This window comes from Artemia franciscana, chromosome 5, assembly GCF_032884065.1.
Source record: "Artemia franciscana chromosome 5, ASM3288406v1, whole genome shotgun sequence".
In the NCBI taxonomy this organism is placed as follows: Eukaryota; Metazoa; Arthropoda; class Branchiopoda; order Anostraca; family Artemiidae; genus Artemia; species Artemia franciscana.
Window position 1 is genome coordinate 33,934,957 of NC_088867.1, and position 20,445 is coordinate 33,955,401.

The window sequence follows — 20,445 nt, forward strand, 5'->3', positions numbered from 1 at the left end:
CTTTAAGAGAATCTAAGAAAGAATATTTAGCTTTTTCCCCAAAAATAATGTTCCAATTCCCCTTGCCTTCCATAAACCAGCCGACCTGTACAAACTTTACTGAAAGATTCAGCTCGAATTTACAGTCGTGACACAAAACAAGGTATACTTTAAAAATATATAGAATAGGTTCCTCTTTAATGTAAGCGATTGAGTGTCTGCAATCTCTACAATTATAAAATTTGCTTGCCTTAAGGTTTCAGGCATAAGTCAGCAATAGAAAAAACGTTCTTCAGACTGTCACTATTTTGAAAGCACAAAATATGTAAGAGTTATAAGAAAATTTGCTTTTTTGTGTTTTTTTTACCCAGGACATAATGGTTGACCTTCTTCAAAGTACGTCAGCAGCATACAAAAAGTGGTGAGAATCTAACTACCAAATTAAAGACAGACAAGTGAACCACAATTATATTCTAGGCCTAAGAGGTACAAAACCTGTTGAAGCAAAGTGGATTTATGCTCTGCTGGGCAATACAGGACCCAGGGTTTGATCCCACCGCAGCAAGTTTGGGCGATAAGCTTCCTACTTGTCCCTGTAAAAAAAACACCCAGCAACTGAAACGCCGTTTTGGCACGCTATGCGCTAGCAATGGCTCTGGAGGATCTTTATCCATTATCCTTTAAGATGTACAAGCAAAGTGCTTATAGCCTAAGTGGCGTTAATTAATTTAATGGAAATGTTGTAATATTTAGTGCTAAAGTGAGAGTCTGTAGTTAAAACAAAAATAAACATTCTGTTTAATTTATCCAAGGCACTCCTAAGACCGGAAATAAATATCAAGTCGGCCAAAATATTCAAATAAATTAATTATTAATGGGAAATCAATTTAAACTCCAATTAACTAAACAGTTTCAAAAATAATGTTTATTCTTATTATATAAGCCTTTAGTCGATCATGATAAAAGAGAAGAAAGGACGTGAAAAGAGCAGCTTATCGTCAACAAGATGAAAAAATACAAAAAAAGAGGAACACAGGGATAGATCCCAAAATTGATATCCTTGAAGATCAGACATGGCATGAAATTTTACCATAAATACAGCCCTAATGAAAACCAATTGAGATGATGTGCAAAAATGACCTATAAATAGTGGCAGCTTAAGAATCATGTGTAAAGTACATAATATTGTTGTTTTAAAGTAAACTATATAGAGTTGGGGACAACTCTTATCAAGGTGGGAAGTACTGTAGTATGCTGACGAATTAAGTCAGAAATTGAGTCTAGTAAAATAAAATGTTAAGACGCAAAATAAAAAATGTGAAGTTTACTGTATTAAGCTGACCAATTAAATCAGAAATTAATTTCAGTAAAATATTAAGACGCAAAATAAGAAATGCAAAGTTTTGAAATACCCTTTTCCATTATCATAAAAGTTTGCAAATTAATTGTAAAATAACCACACTTCCTTGTATTGTGTAAACTTTGAAAGGATATTGAGAAATTACCACTTCCTTGCCTGTGCACGTCTGTGGCCTGGAAAGACGTGGTTGACCTAAGGTGTAAAAGATACATTTTATGGTATCTCGCAACTGGATATATAATTGATTTCTCACGTAACATTTTTCCCCTTTTTAGCTTAAGAATATCTTGGAATATTGTAAGTGCCTTAAGGTCTTATATTTTGTAACTGTAATATTGTATTTGTTTTATGCTGTGATATGAAAAGTCCCAGTGGTGTATATATTGCCAGATTCCTGTACCGTTGTGTGTTGAGTCTAATAAAATTAATGATATTATACCGAACCTCTACATATAACATTATGCAAGCTTTTCGATTTCCTCAATAAGTAGTCTTCATATAATTAGTCAGCCTAATCCCAAGGAAACGCTACCCTAGTTTTAATCACTCCTTAAGACCTTACTCCCTCCGTGGACAAGGTTGCCAACCATTATTAGCTCTCACCTTAAGTCACTTTACTGAACTTTTCATCGTAAGTCAGTCTCACTGAGTTGTACCCAAAATAAGCATATGATTTAAGTTTTTTAAGTTCGGGAGCATCGAAATTAACTTTCTAAGCCTGGTTAATTTTAGAATATCAGAAGTGACCTTACTTATTTAAGAGTACTTCCAGCTTCTTAGCTGTTTCCTCAGATTCTTGTTGCAATTGCGTAACTTGGGCTTCAGCATTTAGTTTTTGCTCTTTTGACATCTTGGCTGTTACTTGAATTTCGGAGTGCAGGAGCTTCAATTCTTCATACTTTTCAGCAAGATTGTCCAAACGATTTTCATAATCTCCTATTTTAGATTTAAATTCATTTCTCTCTTGGCTGACAATCTGTAAGCCAATTTTCACGAATTAGTGCATTTATTTTTAAAACAACACTTTACAGGTCAAACGGGCATGTGTAGGTAAAGAGTTAAGATCTTTAGCCAGGGCCATGGTCATGGCTTTCTGAATATGAATGAATGAATGATTGACGGCATTTAAAGCCATTTTTCAGGCCGTATACACACATATACAACAACTGAAATAGTTGAATAGGCTGTATACATACATATACAACAACTGAACAATTGAACAGCAGTGAAAAGATTCGTTCTGATAGAAAATCTCTTATTTTGGTAGATAAGGGAGGGATGAAAACGCGTAGGTGTAAAATTTAATGTAAAGTTGGAGTTTTCTCTATAGTTTAATTGTACACTCTAAAGAAAAGATCCAACATCCATAATTCCAGCCTTTTGTTTAAGATTTTGTCCAAAATTTTTCCAAGACAGTTTCCTAAGCTGATTGGTTGGTAATTTTCGCACAAACTTGCATCACCTTTCTTAAATAGGGGGATAACTACAGATATCTTCCAAGGATCGGGCCATCTTTTTTATTTCATAACCAAGTTACACTATCCCAGAAGCAAAGAAAATAATATTACTTGTAGTACATTCAAAGCCTTTACGGGAATTCCATCTGGTCCTGGCGCATACCCACCCCTAGTTTGTTTTATGGCATCTTCTACTTCTTACAACTGGATTTAGCGACAAAGATGATAATTTTTTCCACTAGGGGTATTCAGTGTGTTCAGAAGAGGGGGGTTCCGACCTCTTCTGTCTGTTTTTTTTTATATCGGGTTGGGGCTGTTGTGTGCCAGATACTATACCTGCTTCTAGTTTCTCAAAGAAGGGAGACCACTCGTCCTCCTGCGGAAGACTTTTGGGAGCAGTCTCTTTTTTGATGATACTCTTTTCCAGAATTCCCAGGAATCTTTTGTCTTACAGAGATGCGCAAGTTCATTTTGTTCCCGCCATCAAAACTATAGTTTCTTCATTTTTATCATTAGTTTATATTCTTTTCTTTTACTTCTATAATGTCGGAGCAACTCGAATTTCTCGATTTCCTTTTTGGAATTTTTAACATGTTCTAGCATGTGATTTAATTCTTCTTTTTTCCGTTCACATGAATTGTCAAAAAATGTACCTTTTTGTTTCCCCTCTTTTTGCATCTTTTCAAGTAAAGGACTCCGTATCAGCTCGACAAATTTTGAAGAAACTTCATTTACAATTCCCATATTTTCCTCAATTTCACACGCTAGGGCATTCAATTGTTGTATTATCGGCTCCGCTCAAAATACTCTTTTATTCGGGTCACATTTTTCTCCACCCACTCACATAGTATTCTTCTTGTTGATGTTGAGCTTGTACCATCATCTTTGTGAATATGTATTAGTTTAGCCTTTCCCCATGGAGATTTACAAATACGTTAAGTTGTATTCCAGGTGTCGGAACTAGCTTTATTCATACAGAACTTTTTCCAATCATGATTCTTAGCTCTTAATATTTCTAGTTTTAAATTTTTTTTTAGCTTCAATAACTTTCCGTTTACCTCCATTAGTCTTATGGACTCTATTAAGTCACATTTATCTCTATATTATCTTCCCAAATTACATAATTCAGGAGTCCACCATCTAGCATACTTTTTAGCAAAACGATTTGCTAATAGTGGGGTCAATTCTGAAGTTGCCCGTTGAATTAGTTTAGTAAAAGAATCCACAGCTAAATCAATATCTTTGCAATTATTTAGAGGAAGCGAATAAACTTGATCAACTCCATCCAATAAAACACTACTGAACATATTCCAAATGGTATTCTCAAAATTATACCTTGGAGTATTGTTAATTAATTTTTGATCTGAATCAAACGTTATAGATTTATGATCTGAAAGTGATGGTATATTATCTAAAATATTCCAATCTCTTACAAACTTATGAAGCTCAGATCTGGCAAATGTTAAATCTGGACTAGTACTAGCACCATATGTATTAGCATATATGTCATTAATTACAAGTAAAGATTTACTGCCTAAAAAATCTTCAACATCTTTACCTCTTCTGTCCGTACAATAATTGTCTAGCCATAAAGGGCTTTTAGCGTTAAAATCTCCACCTAAAACAAAATTATTGAAATCTGGAACATGATCAAAAACACTAAGATAATCACTAACAGACAGATCACAGGGTGGGACGTAAATAGACGAAATACTAACTATTCTACTTTTAATGTGAAACGAAACAGTTACACACTCATTACAGGAAATATCATTATGGATATCACAGTTTAAACTCTTTTTAACTAGCATTCCCACACTATAAAAAACCTCTTACTAAGGTCAAATTTAGAGAAAACTGCATAATTAGGTGGTATGCATCACATTTTCCTGAAATTGTTTACATACGGCTCTTGAAGTAATATAGCATCAGGCTTCAGATCTTCTGAAGTTTTTTGAAGTTGTACCATAGCAATGTATGAAAGTTGCAGATTAGTTTCCAAAAACTATAATGAACGGGAATCACTATTATCGTTTAATACACAGTTATTAGAACTTGACATCACTAATGGTAAGCTATATTTAATTTCAGTTTTTCCGTATTAGCTCTGGCAGTTGCATATTTAGCGTGTTCATACGGTGCGTGTGGCTGGCACTTGATATTAACCTTATCACATGCTTGACAAATAGGTTTAGTGGAAAAAGACTTTATACAATTTGCAATTTGCGTGTGATCTTCTGTACACCAAGAACATTTTTTGAACTACCTCTACACTGTAATTTTGTATGGCCATAAATGAATCACTTGGAAAACCATTTCAGATGGACATAATCGGCACAATGAAATAGCAAAAAGCTGCATTTTATACCATCCTGTGTAATTATCTCCCTATGAACTCTCGGGCTCACTTCTAGTATCAAATTACCAGTATCAGAATCAGCATATCCCTTGGAGGAAATTACTCTAAAGGTTTCTCCGTCACTGACTAATCTGTAGATACTTGGATTAAAATCCAGAACAATTGACCAACATTCATCATTTGAAGCAAATTTTTGAAATTTGTAACAAATCATCCTCGGAAAGTGTTTTTCTTTATTTCTTTGGGCTTTAATTTAGTCAAGTACACATTTTCGCTGAAAACAGACAGCAAAGTGGAGATCTTATTTAGTGGAAATTTCTAGGATTGTCTTTCCATTTCTACCGTTCGAGATGCTTTCAGCTGAGGATTTGTTGCTGTCATTAGAAATTAAACTACTGATATCACGAATAAATGTCTCTTCTTTAAAATGGGGTTTCTTATCCTTGTCCAATGGCTCTAAAGTTATGCAAAACTTCTCATGATCTTTAACAGTGTCAGAATACGAACGTTTGTCAAGGCATTGAGTAAGGCTGAGGATAGCACAAGGATGATCACAGTAATTTCCTCTTTTAACATTGAGATCTTTCAGTTGTCTTTCTAAACTCAAAACCTCTAAAAATCTGTCATTTTATTTTTCAATACAGTTAAATGTTATTCGAGTAACCCCATATGTTCAAACTCGATAGATTCGAGTAGCTGTAAAGCATTTTTCTTATCCCCGGGATTTTATTAGCTCCGATTAAGTCTTTCAAAGTTTTAGTCAAGCTGTAAAAGCCCTGTTGATTAGAATAAATCTACCCAGTTTCATTGGCATCATCCATTGTATATCAATTCAAATCACTGTGGCAAACTTTAAGACTTCAAGTAAATTGACTTCAGGCCTCTAATTTGAAATCCGAAGCACTGGTTTAGTCTTTTTAGATCGTCAACGCTGTTGCCCAAAGGATTTAAAATTGCCCACACTGTAATCCAGATGGCAATATTGATAAAATCCACTTATGAGACTAGATACATGAACAAAGGTAAGATTATTGAGCGAACTGCCAATACTCCTCTGAAAATAAGCTATCTACAATTTATTAAACTGTTAGGTATTGGACATTGTTCATTAATTCCAAAATATCACTGATTAGTTGCTGGGAATACTAAATTAGAAATATATTCAATCCCATTTTTCACAAGATTGTTCAACAATCTGCGAACGTAGCAAAATTGTGCCAATATTTGTTTTATTTTCATTTAGTGCTGTGACGTTTATGCACAAATTTTGAACAATAATAATGAAACTTATTTTGCTAATTTGTTTTCTTTGATAATGTCATTCATTGTTACAATAAGAACAGCAACTTTGCTTTTGGATGGTTTATGGTAAATTTACATATTTTGGTTTTTTACTTTACATTCTCTTGTGAATATGACTTTTGTATTTGCTATGCTTAGGAGACCCACAATAATTATTTAACTCCACTAAAAATTTTCTTTTATTCCTTTTTTATTTGCTTTATTCCTAATAAAGTAGCTCTTTCTCTTCTTCTTTTTCTTCTAATCTAGCTACATCTTTACCAAACTTAAAGGAAGGTCAAGATAAAACAATTAATATACGCAGTCCATTCTTTGGCATACATCCTATTCGATAAGTCATTTTAGGCGTTTGCTTGACTTAGTATAAACGTATAGACTACTAATCATAAGCAAACATATTGATTCATACTTTTCTGTTGTTAAGTTATATTCTCTGTTTTACAGTCCTAGTGTAGGTATTCATAGCTCATATATTTAAATTAGACTTGTTTAAGAATTGAATTATAAAAGCCTACACGTTTTTTCCCAGACAAAATATTCCGTATGATTCTGTATGAACCTGTAGATAAACAAATTTTGACTTTAAAAATTAGGATTGGACTAAAACCTTGTATATACATTTATTCTGCTTAAAATGAATTTTCTCTCTTTTTCTGGCTTTTCTATGGAAAATCATTAGTCAGCAATTTAAGTGTGAACAAAAACATGTGACTATATACCAAGAATAAAACTAAGGTTATCTACCAAGCATGTATACCTGAAGTTCTTTTTGTGTAGCATCAGCCCTTTTTTCAGCCCTTTTCACATCATCACTCATTTCTTTTAAATCTAGCAAAAGTGTCTCCACGTGTTCATTTAGGTCCTGACATCTCTCAGTTAATTCTTTTTTGTTTGAATCAAATGTACTCTTCAAATTAAGTAGTTCTTCAAGTCTGAAAAATAATGAATATGTATTCCTAAAAATGGAGTCTACACAGTGGTCTTAAAAAATTTGCCATGTTTTAAGTTTTGGATTATGGAGTCATGACATGAAAAGGTAAAAACACTTCTAATTTGAGACCCTCCTTGTCCCTGAGACTGCATGAAGAGCCCCTCACAAAAAAATAGTAACCAGTAGCAGTCAAGTCCCTTTAACGAACTTTGCTGAGGTGTTATCCTTTTGTTACCCCAAGCAAAGTTGTGAAAATGGGTTATTATTCATTTTAAAATATTTTATTACTATTCCTCCTAAATGAAAAAAGTATTTTTATGTAACCATATTCCATAGTTCTTTTTGTTGTCATAAAATTCCATAGTAAGAAACATTAGCTATTTTTGGACGGAGGATAACAGTTCATTTTTTTGTCTCAATCTCAACATAAGACTTTTTTCATTGGTCTCCATTAAAAATTGAAACTCCAAAAGGAAATGTTAGCATCCAAAAGGAAATATTACGAAAATGTCAAGGAAATCCCCAAAAGGAAATGTTAGCATCTTATTTCGTTTGTTAAACTAAAATAGAAGTTGTAGAGTGAAAATTACGGACTTATTTAATATGTACCAAAACATTCAAAGAACCGTAAAATACAAGCTACACTTATTAGGCACATGAGCATTAATGAATTTATTCTTCTAGATACAGAATAGAATCTTACCCGGAACATTTTCCTCGGTGAAAACTATCACCGCGTTTTAATAACGATCTTAACTTTACATTTAAAGGTATTTGAAAAATTTCTTCTAAAGAACTCCACCCACGGAGAATTCTCCTCCAGAAAACTATCTCCAGCGGAAAATCTTTTCATGTATTAACAACGATCGTGTTTTTTTTTTTATTTAAAGTACTTGAAAACTTTTGCCCGCGATCACTTCTACTCATAAAGGCCCTCTTTGACGGAAACTACTCCTCCGTGGAAAGTAAGCCAAAAAAATTATGACCCTCCCCCACTTTGAAAAAATTTCCCACAAAAAATTATCGTCTACCGTGAGAAACTAACGCCGCTAATTTACAATTTTTTTATTTTTTTAATTAAAAGTATCTGAAAAAATAGGTTGGGATTATTAACTTCCACTTTTCCACCTCAATGTCATCTACTCCAAGTATTTGTGCATAGAACGATTATTTTTCTCTATTTTAGGATTTTATATTGTTAAGGGGGAAGCATCTATATCCCTTCTTGGGCCCTGGCTCTTCTGAAGTTTGGGGCTCATATACAATTTGTACATATACAGTCGACAATATTTCTTAATCGTGTCAATTCACATTGGGCATCGGTCAACATAGCCTGTTTTTATTCTTTCATTTGCATGGCTTCTAACTTGCACCTTTCAACTTCGACTTCTTACAATTTTATTATATAGATAAACATATCTAAATGTGAGAACATTGTATCGGAGTCAATGTTTTGTCCATATTATTGATACATTGCATATGGCTCAGGTAACTTGTTTCTGGAGCTCTGACATAGTTATCTACTATTAATTTGGTACGTCGTTACAGATATACCAAATAATTTTTCATTCCGTAAGAATATAATGGCACCCCTTTAGAGCAAGAGAAATATTTATGCTGTCCCGATTGCATATTTGGCAGCACAAGAAATACTTACGATAGTCCTTCACTCTTGGCTAGGTGCTCTTGCTGATTCACAATATTTCTTAACCGTGACAATTCACATTGGGCGTCAGTCAACATAGCATGTGTTCTCTGTTCTCTTATTTGAATGGCTTCTAACTTGTACCTTTCAACTTCGACTTCCTACAATGTACAATTCTGAATATATTTATTAAAAAAGATTTCTGATGGAAGGAAAGAGCGAAGTTGAAAATTAAAGTGAATGAAAATAAATGTTCTGCGGCTTATGCAACACATATCTTCAAAACTACCTCAAATAAAATTAATCATGATATTTCCTTTTATTTGTAAAATTCTGAAACACTGGCACTTTCGTAAAACAGATACAAAAAAATTTGATTTTCTCTTAAGAGGAAAAATGTCGAATTTAAAAGACTCTCAAAAGACTTTCATCAACCGTCTTATCGACAACTTTTAGTATACGAATTTAATTTCTCCAAGAAACTTCTAGTAAGGTCAGTTTTCAGTAAAGTTTCTGCAAAAAGAACTTTTGTCAAACTTAGGTGAAAAACATTAAAAAGGTAACTAGTTTTCAACAAAAAAATAGGGCATTAAATAAAGTTTAACCTCTCTTAAAATTCCAATTATTTACAAAATGTCGTCCTTCAGTAACATTGTATTTTTCATAAGATAAATAACATTTACTGGCTAAGTGCAAAGCACCAGGAAAAATACTCTAAAAGGCACCACTTATATTTATGTTTACAGTCTTAATTTCCTTACACCAAATCACCGTCACCTTAAACAAATCAAATTTTGATTTCCATCAAAATCACGTTCTCCGCTTCTCGCAAAAAAAGTCCAACTTTGCTCTTCGGGGCTCTAAGATATATCCTTTATCGAACAAATACACAGAATGGGGGTCAGTCAGAGTCACAAAAAGGCATGTTTTATAAAAACAATGGACAAGAAGAAAAAATTCCCCTCAAACGCAATGAAACATTTTTAAATTAGCTCAAGTATAAAATCTTATGAATCTATGAGATCTTCATTCGCCTTACTCATTGGTTCCTTAATCACCGTTTCTACTGCTACTGTTACTATTACTTCCAATACTCTAACAACAACTCAAGGTATCACCAACTTTTCAGAGGCCAACACAGCAACACAGACTTCTCAAAAATTCCAATCTACACAAAGCCTCCCTTTTTAGACCCTCCCAAGAAGTTTTTAATTCCCTTAAATCTTTCCTTGCGACAACATCCCATCACTTTCGGGGACAACCTGCTTTTCCTCTGGCCCTAAACAGTTGACTAACAAGGACCATCTTTAGACATCTATCATCATTTATCCACAGAACGTGTCCTAGCCATCTAATCTTTTCCCTCGTTATACCCCTAGAAAGCGGGATTGAGCCACATTGTTCGTCCCAATTACTGTTTGAGGGACGGGCAGTCAGTTTGATACCCAAAACAATCCATAGGCAATTCCTTTGGAAAATATCTCACAAATCCTCCTCCGTTTTTTTGGAGCACCCATGCTTCAGAAACATGCTTGATCACTGTCAGCACTGTAGCTTCCAATATTCTAATCTTGATTAGCAGAATTTTATTCCTATTATTCCAAGTGAAGCTGTCCGCTTAATCGATCTTCTCGTTACGTAAAATCATCTCTTCGCCATCACTTATTCCCAGTCATAGCGACTTAGTGTTCTTGACATCAACTTTTAAAACCTATTCTTACACCCTGAACTCGCAAACACTCTAACAAATCATTTATCTTACTAACGCTTTCATCTAGGATGCTTACATCATCAGTATAATGTAATCTAGGAGAATTTTACTTCCCTATCTGATTCTGTGCTTTACCATTACCTTTGCTGTGCTCCTTAATACAAAGTCCATCAAATGATCCATACAAATGGGGATACAACGCAACCCTGCTTATCTTCTGATTAAATATAAAACCAACTACTGGCTTATTTTCCTACCTTGAACAAACTCGATAACCCTCTTTTCCATTCAAAATCTGTAAAACATAAAACAAAGGCAATTACAATATAAGTTCAGACTAAACCAAAAAGGTAGTAATTTTATCTTGTACTGATTAGTAGTGTATTGCTTGAACTTGCATCTGTTTAGCAAGTATTAGAATTCTTAGCAGTGTTGTTCTCAAAGCCAGTTCCATGGCTTGAACATTGCACTTTTCCTGACTTTATCTTGATCTGTAGAAGAGTTGAAAATTCTTTTTTGCAGAGGTAAGTAGAAGTTTATGGCAATAGTATTTGGAAGAGCCCATAGAAATTTAGGATATTAATGGCACTTTGCGCTGACCAACATTGAGATGACATATTTTTTTGTGAATACATCAGGCACTGGGGATTTACTTGATAGCTCTAAACATTCATTCTACTCTTCATTGGAAGTGTCGGCAACATTGAAGGACACACGAAATGAGTTTCAAATTAAATTAGCTTCTTATACAGAGAATCCCGGAAAATAGTATTGAGTTGCAAATCCAAGGCCTTGGGTTTTTTTTTATTAATTTCTTCCCTCTTATATTGTCTTTTGATTCTCCTTTTTTATTGTTCAGCTTCGGTGGGAAGGTGCTGAAAGCGGGTAGAGTTTACAAGAATTAGTTTACGGAGCCAATTTTGTAGCTGTAATATGGAAACCTTGATATTGCCTTTGAAGACAATAATGGGGTTCTTTTTTTTTGTCCAATACTTTCAATTTACCTTATCTTTCTGATCTAAGATATCTGACTAATAAGCTACTTTTTGTATCCAGGCCTTATTATTAAAGTATGTTGTGGACTCATGTTTTTTTCCACATCTAAGTTCTGTCTGGTTTAGCTTTTTAGCTCAAAGACTTGACTGACAACGTTTCCTTTTGCTAACCACTCAATAGTAGTGTAGAAACAAAGAATTTCGTCACCAGAGTTCGAATTGCTGCAGATTTTATATTGCTGATAACGTAGACATTCCACTTAAATTTTTCCTAATTATTTCTTAATATACATTTTAGATGTAATTGGTGATCATTCCAACTGACTCAGGAGTGGTAGTCAAACAGTTCGTAGTAAGGAAATGTATGTAGGGACCGACTCGTCTAAATAGTGACGAAAACTCTAAAAACAGGAGTAAATGAACTGTTTTTAAAGAGGTTCTAAATATTTAAAGCTTCATTAGCTTTGAAGTTAACCACCGAGAGCCTGACTATTAAAAATAGACACAATCACGAAACATCCCCAAAATGTTGAGTATTTCTTACAAAAACTAAAAACTCAAATTTAGCACATCGGAGAACCTCGTTGCGAAGGTTCCAAGCCCCTATTTAAAAAATTACAAAATTTTGTGTTTATCCCGAGGAAAATAATCGCGGGTGTGAATTCGTTTGACTGCTTTCTGTTTCCCTTAGGTGACTACCAGACATTTGCATTGATCGTTATAAAAGGAATAAACCTACCAGAGGAAGGGGGTTCAGTTTTAAATACTCAGTTTTCAATGCATTTCACACTGAATCTCTCCGTCAATAAAAGACTGAAACACTTGTAGCTGAATCCTGCAAGGCTCTGAGGCGTTGAAGATACGACTGAAAATTTGAGGACCATACAGAACAATATTATAAAAGGTAACAAAGGAATAGTGGAAATTCCAAATATCGAAGATAAATTTTCGGATAGATATACTTTAATTCTATACTAATTTCAACAATATGGGTTATTTTAGGTGGTATAAGATTTATATTTTGGAAAGCTCAGCGTCTTGTCTAAAATTATGCCTAAATAGCTGATCGGATGCACTCTATTAATATTTGAATTCCTATATCTTAAAATATCTCTTCAAGGGTAAAAATTTTAGAACGAGCAAGCAACACAAATTCGACTTCTTGAAATTGATTTTCACCTTATTCAACCTAGTCTACTTATCAATTAAACTTATGCTATACAAAACCGTTGGGACCAGCTCTTCTTCAGTTATCGCACATGGAGTCGGATTAGTGCTGTCAACAAAGAAAACTAAATATTTTACAAGGATTCAATCTTTTATTTACAGTATGTTTAAAACAGCAACAACGAAACCTCAGATTAGATAATTGCCCAGGGGACTCCATGGCCCCGAAAATGGGGAAAGATTAAAGAAAAAAATCCAACAATATAAAAAGAAAAAGAGGCAACCTGATCCCAATTATCACCTTTAATCAACTCGATTCAGACAATACAGGACTAAAATGACTTCGTAAACAAAATAAATAATATATATAAAAGAACGAAAAAGGGGGATATCATCCTCTTACAGCCAACAAAAAATGCAAACGATTAATACCACGCTATTATAGCTAGCTCAAAATAAAGAAAATAATTAATACAAAAAATCAATAAACATACAAAAAAAGAAAGAGTCATATTAAAATACACCCAGGCTATAAGAAAGAATAATGCTATAATGATAAATAATTGATAACTATTCATAGATTTGACTTAACCCTTATAAATCCAACCACCAGACGTTTTGAAAATGCCAGGGTATGACAGCCCCATAGCACCAATGGAAGTGTATTCTATACTCTAGGAGATGCCACCAGAGGATTAAAATCAGACCGAACGCAAGATGCGACAGGGGCTCATGCACTGTCACAACATTATAGGTAATACGACAAGCTGTTGGATAAAAAAAAAATGGAAGACAACAGGACATTTCTGGACTGTCATTCCAATGTAGAAGAGGCATGTGGAAGGACTTAAACTGATGTAAAATGTAAGAGTGTTTTAATAGCAAATGAATTTTGAAATTTCAAAGCCAGTTTGGTCTTCTCATAAAGAATCTGGATTGAAGGATCACTTGGGTTTACTTAATAAATACGGAAATAAATATATTCTTCACTAATAGGCAATTTCACTAAATCATATTCATTCACTAATAGGCTTTACTCATCAACACGAACAAACACCTTCTCAATAAATAAAAAAAAAACTTAACATCAAAATTCCCCCTTCCTTGCCGAGCGTAGAGCAACCTCTCCCAAGTAAAGTAAAAAAAAAAATCAGTTAATGCTCAAATTTAAAAAAAATAATATGAAAAGTCATCTAATTGAAATTTTCTTCAACCTTTTTTATTTAATTTACTTTTTAAGATGAAAAGGAGCTCCTGCCTCTCAGCTGATGTTAAACCACGTTTTGACAAGGCTACAGATCAGACACTATGCTGCGTAACTTTGACTGACAAGTAGATAAAAGTTGGCCAGTTAGGAACTATTGTCTTGCATGTCTGCAAGGCATGCAGATGTATTTCGGTGGTCACAGCATAGAATAACCCGGTTCCAGTTTTATGCTTGACACGTTCTGCAATGTTTCTGGAGTTATTTACCACAAGTAGTTGAGCGCGAGCTCAACCACAGCTATTTTTCAGGGAAATTTAGAGCCTTTTTGCAAAGAGATTTATAATATCTTTTGATTTGTTGTTTGCGTATTGTCTATAAATGAAATTGTAGTTATATGATAGTAGGTCATCGGCGGGGGATATTTTTTTATTATTATTTGTAGATAAGTGTCAGATATTGGAGTTGTCCTATTAAATCGATACATTGATAAGAATTTGTCTTGAGTAAATTTGTGTGCAATAAAATGATGCTTCTGAAAAAAATACGGATCGACTGGCTATCTCTTAATTTTCATTTCGCTGTCATTTTAGCCCTACTTAGCCACAATTGTTGTTTCGTTGCAGAAAATGCACTTTTTTTGTGGCGCCACCTCTTTTGAAATATATCATAGCCACTAGGCCTTTTGTTTTTTATCCAAACGACAATCCTCATGATGTTCATTTTCTGATTGTATGAGCTCCCTACCAAGTTTTTACGAAGTGCTCAGAAAAAGATTCCGTTGGAGACACTAAGCTCTTGACTAATTGAATGCTTGTACTTTGAATCGGATTTACTCATCTTCGTCAAGAATTCTAGCCAGGGGCGCAACAAAGGGGGGAATGGAGAGGGGAATCCTCCTCAAAGCTCCAAGGTGTCGGTGCATAGTGCCAACTTTAGATTCCGTTGGAATTTAGCTTATGTTTTTAGTTTAATTTAGCTTATGTGTCAGCATCTGTCGGCACATTGGACGATTCTGTCAACATATTCTTTATATCCCCCCCCCAAACATAAATCCAAAGTTGCATCCATGATTCTTGCTACGAGTTCAACAACAAATTCAACGTTAAGATTCCGTTGGAGACACTAAGCTCTTGACTAATTGAATGCTTGTACTTTGAATCGGATTTACTCATCTTCGTCAAGAATTCTAGCCAGGGGCGCAACAAAGGGGGGAATGGAGAGGGGAATCCTCCTCAAAGTTCCAAGGTGTCGGTGCATAGTGCCGACTTTAGATTCCGTTGGAATTTAGCTTATGTTTTTAGTTTAATTTAGCTTGTGTGTCAGTATCTGTCGGCACATTGGACGATTCTGTCAACATATTCTTTATATCCCCCCCTCCAAACATAAATCCAAAGTTGCATCCATGATTCTTGCTACGAGTTCAACAACAAATTCAACGTTAAAAAGGGTATAATATATTGGTATATGATTGAAACGTGACTTTATTTGAAATATAAAAAAATTCAGCATAAGGTACACACTTAAGAAAAAATAATAGGTACTTGTCTAATAAAAAAATAAACAAAATAAGACGAATAAATATTTAAATAAGCCAACCATAAAAAGGACAGAAATTTACTTTTGAAAAGGATCTATAGGATAGGCAAACTAAGATTTTACTGAGAAATAAAAAAGTGAGCGACTTTCCTTACCCTTTCAAGAGAGGCAATTGCACCTATGTTTTCCACTCCATCTTCAAGTGTCACCGCAAGCGGGTTTTTTGTAATAATCTGAACAAGGAGAGATTTGATATCCCTGGGAGAATTTTCATCGCAAGAATCAGCAACCTATAAATAACGTAAAAATTAATAAATTGTTATAATGAACTTTTTGAATTCAGTAAAAAACATAACCAATATTCGGCTCTTTTTTATTAACTGCATAAATTTTTCCGAATTTGCTTGACAGATCCACGGACTGATTTTTGATTCTGAAAAATATGAGCATGCTGAAGAAATCAGAGTTCAAAAATAGAGAGTTCAATACATCTTTTCAAAAAAGAAGTTTGAAAATAGGGCCCATTTTGAGTTTTTTGGGCATATTCTTTAACATATGAAAGAATCAAATCACATTTCAAACTTCTTTTTTTCCTTAATAATTAACCAAAAAAGATTTTCTCAAACAAATTTTTGTGAAAAGAAAGTAAATAGCAATGTTAAAACCAAAAGAAAAACGCAGAAATAAAGTCATATGATAAGTCCAAATTTAATAAAAGTAAACAATATCAATGAATAAAAGAACCCCAAAAATTTATGTTAATTTTTTTTCTGGTTGATTTAATTATTCATTTTATTTTAGGTTCCTTTTAGGATTTATCTACTCATCCACTGCAACATCCGTTATTTTTACGTTTTATATGAATACTCAGTTAATTTCTGTTTTGTTGTGGGTACCAATTATTCATTAATATTAACTTCTGTTCGCTTTAAGTTTGAATCATTGTATAACATTTGTTCTGCTCCCTTTAGATTTTAACGATTTTTTTACATAAATTTTTTGGGAAACACTTATCTAATTAACTTCTGTTCACTTTTTAATTAATATAGTTTCGTTATTGATTATTTGGGGAGTTTTTTTAATCTTTTTTTAGTTTTATAGTTTAATAGCTATAACGTTTATTCGGGACCCCCGAGCCCTAATTATCAGATAAATGCTGTTTTTCTAGGCTAAATTATTCCCACTTTGTCACTCCGTCCCCTATATCCCTTAAATATCCCTTATCTTCCTTTTAGTAAGTTTTTTGGGGCTTCCTAATTACCTTACTGTCAAAGATAGATAGCCTGGCAATGACTCATCAGCTAACCACGAAGCAAGTTTTTAACAGTTAAAATCAGTGACATCGAAGAGGAAGGGGTAAGCCATTGCTTTGTCGCAACGGGTAGTGCACTATGACCCATTGATATTACTAATTGGCTGAATTCTCGCGGGTCGTCTCTTTGCTTTTAGATATGCCGGAAGACTTGTTTTTCTCAGTTTTATTTGTGAACCTGATTTGAGCAACAGTAAGATTATTTTAGTTTTATATCAAGTGACATTTAGCAATTAACCAAGTGACATTTAGCAATCGCAAATTCTGTCGGTCCCGGTTTTGCTACTTTAAGCACTTCCAGGTAAGCTAGGACGATGAAATTTGGCAGGCTTATCAGGGACCGGACCAGATTAAATTAGAAATAGTTGTTTTCCCGATTTGACCATCTGGGGGGGAGTGGGTAGCCGGTTAATTCGGAAAAAATGAAGTATTTTTAACTTACGAACGGTTGATCAGATCTTAATGAAATTTGATGTTTGGAAGGATATGGTGTCTCAGAGCTGTTATTTTAAATCCCGACCGGATCTGTTGACATTAGGGGGGGAGGGAGACCTAAAATCTTGGAAAACACTTAGAGTGGAGGGATCGGGATGAAACTTGGTGGGAAAATAAGCACAATTCCTAGATACATGATTGACATAACCGGAACGGATCCGCTCCCTTTGGGGTAGTTGGGGAGGGGGGGGGGGTAATTCTGAAAAATTAGAAAAAAATGAGGTATTTTTAGCTTGCGAACGGGTGATCCTATCTCAATGAAATTTGACACTTAGAAGGATATCGTTTCTCAAAGCTCTTATTTTAAATCCCGATCAGATCTGGTGACATTTGGGGGAGTTTGGGGGGGGGGACCTAAAATCATGGAAAACGCTTAGATTGGAGGGATCGGGATGAAACTTGATGGGAAAAATAAGCAGAAGTCTTTGATACGTGACTGACATAATTGGAACTGATCCGCTCTTTTGGAGGGGGGGGGGGTTAATTCTGAAAAATTAGAAAAAATAACATATTTTTAACTTACGAAGGAGTGATCGGATCTTCATGAAACTTCATATTTAGAAAACCTCGTAACTCAGATCTTTTATTTTAAATCTCAACCGGATCCAGCGTCATTGGGGGGGGGGGTGGACCGGAAATCTTAGAAAATACTTAAAGCGGAGAAATCAGGATTAAACTGGATGGGAAGAATAAAAACCTGTCTAAGGTACGTGACTGACATAACTGGACCGGATCTGCTCTCTTTGGTGGAGTTGGGGGGGGGGGGTAATTCGGAAAAATGAGGTATTTTGAACTTGCGAAAGGGTGACCAGATCTTAATGAAATTTGATATTTAGAAGGATCTTGTGCTTTAAAGCTCTAATTTTAAATTCCGACCAGATCCTGTGACATTGGAGGGAGTTGGAGGGGGAAACCGGAATTCTTGCAAAATGTGAAAATTGGGGTATTTTTATCTTACGAATAGGTGATCTGATCTTAATGAAACTTGATATATATAGAAGGATCTTATGTCTCAGATGCTCCATTTTCGACTCGAATTGGATCCGGGGACATAGGGGGTTGGATGAGGGAAACAGAAATCTTGGAAAACGCTGAGAGTGGAGAGATCGGGATGAAACTTGATGGGAAGAATAAGCACAAGTTCTAAGTAAGTGATTGACATAATTGGAACGGATCTGTTCTCTTTTAAGAATCCTAAGATGACTCCAGAGGGAAAGGGTGTCAATCCTTTTTCGTTACTTTATAGTCTCTTTCATTCAGACAGTAACGCTGTAGCCGTGAAAAAGAATTATGGTTACAAGAACACATGTTGAGAATGACTTACAAGAAACCAAAACTGAAATACCATACCTTGCATAGTGGCTTCCATTACTTAGAGATAAGATATTCAACTAATATGGAAGAATTTTGATTAGGAAAAATCTTGAGGGACCTGAGCACGTATCTAGGGACGAAAAGGGACCAATGCCAGATTTAGGGACTTCCAGGAACTTTAGGGAATTTGTGGCAGCCCTGTCATAGGAAACACATAATCAATAGCTTAACCATTCTAGTAAGTGCTGCATGAGAATTTGCCATGGGTGAAATTGGTTATTTCGTTGAATAGAATTATTTTCGTTGAAGGTTATTTCGTTAATAGATTGCTGATCTAACTGTCAATCCTAATGGGGACACAAATCCTTGGAATATAAAGGCTCCTTGAGGGAAAAAAACGCCTTGAAAGAATCTGACACCGGTTGTATCAGCCCCGGATTTCCAACTTCTGCCCTCCTGATTCTACAATTCCGATCCTGTTAGTTCCACTCCAAGTTCTGTCGATCCCAAGACTTTGTATGCAGCTGCCTCATTGGTAATCTATGACTGTCAAATGGTATACCTTAGGTGCATATTATCTGGACTAGAGATTTTTCAACCTTCTCCCCCACGAAATAACTTTATACACCATTGTTTTTTATTTGAACAGCGGAAACTTGTCATTTAATAGCTAGCTTACAATGTTCCATGGCAATTCCCAGTTTGTGACACTCAATGGCTGACACACGGCACCCTCTATCAGGCACTATTGCACTTGTGGTATTTTTCAGGCTTTTCCTACAAAAATATTCGTTTACACTACAGTCGATCATTCAAACTTAAAGCACAACACCCAATAAGTCTCTTCTGATGACTCTTGGCAATTGAAACCAGCGTGATTCAATATAGTAGCCTATGAAAACCTCTAGCATACCTCTTAAGAAATAAGAAATTTGTGTTGTAAAATACAAAATAGTTATTCTTACAAAGCCAAAATACATCCTAAATAAATCCTAATATGACTCCAGAGGGAAAGGGTGTCAATCCTCTTCATTTCCCTGAGGAAAAAAACACCATGAAAGAAAAAAAATCCAGAAAAAATCTCTTACAGTATTATGTAAAACCGGTGTGTGTCCGGCATTAAGTAACATCCCACTTGTACACTGTCATTACGTAACATCCCACGTGTTCGTTGTAATTACGTAACACCCTCGTTTGCCGCCCCCCCCCGTCATTACGTAACACCCATGCATAATATTGAGCCACATCCCACGTGTGCACCGTCATTACGTAACAGTCCATACGTACCTTGTCATTACGTGACATCTTACGTGTGCACCGTCGTTACGTAACACCCACGTATGCGCCACCATTGCGTGTCACCCACGTGTGCCCTACCATTACGTAACACCCATGTGTGTACCGTGCTCAGTTACATGCGGGGGTTCCCCGAAGGCCCATGAAGTCTAGTATGTCATGCGAGATTGCACGACTTCCAATAAATCCATCATCTCGCCCAGGATCACGTCATCTCCAACTCCAATTACGTAACATGCATCTGCATCTCTTAGAAAACTATTTCCTATGACGTAACATGCACCTGAATGTCACAGAAAACATTCTCAATGACGTAATTAACACCTGCTGGCTGTTGTCGGAATGACGGAATATGGATGCGTTTAAAACTAGGGCTTCC

At 35.0% G+C, this 20,445-nt stretch overlaps 1 protein-coding gene across 2 annotated transcripts in view; it reads right to left on the minus strand.

Annotated features, from left to right (window-relative positions):
* The window catches only part of LOC136027307 (cilia- and flagella-associated protein 58-like), a 102,041-nt gene that overhangs the window by 71,161 nt on the left and 10,435 nt on the right, over positions 1-20,445 (minus strand). For both annotated transcript variants that reach the window (XM_065704420.1, XM_065704419.1), the window contains exons 2-5: positions 15,805-15,939; positions 9,046-9,194; positions 7,215-7,389; positions 2,092-2,315 (exon numbers count right to left, since the gene is read on the minus strand). In XM_065704420.1, the coding sequence (XP_065560492.1) occupies positions 2,092-2,315; positions 7,215-7,389; positions 9,046-9,194; positions 15,805-15,939 (683 nt within the window). The remainder of the gene's footprint in view (positions 1-2,091; positions 2,316-7,214; positions 7,390-9,045; positions 9,195-15,804; positions 15,940-20,445) is intronic.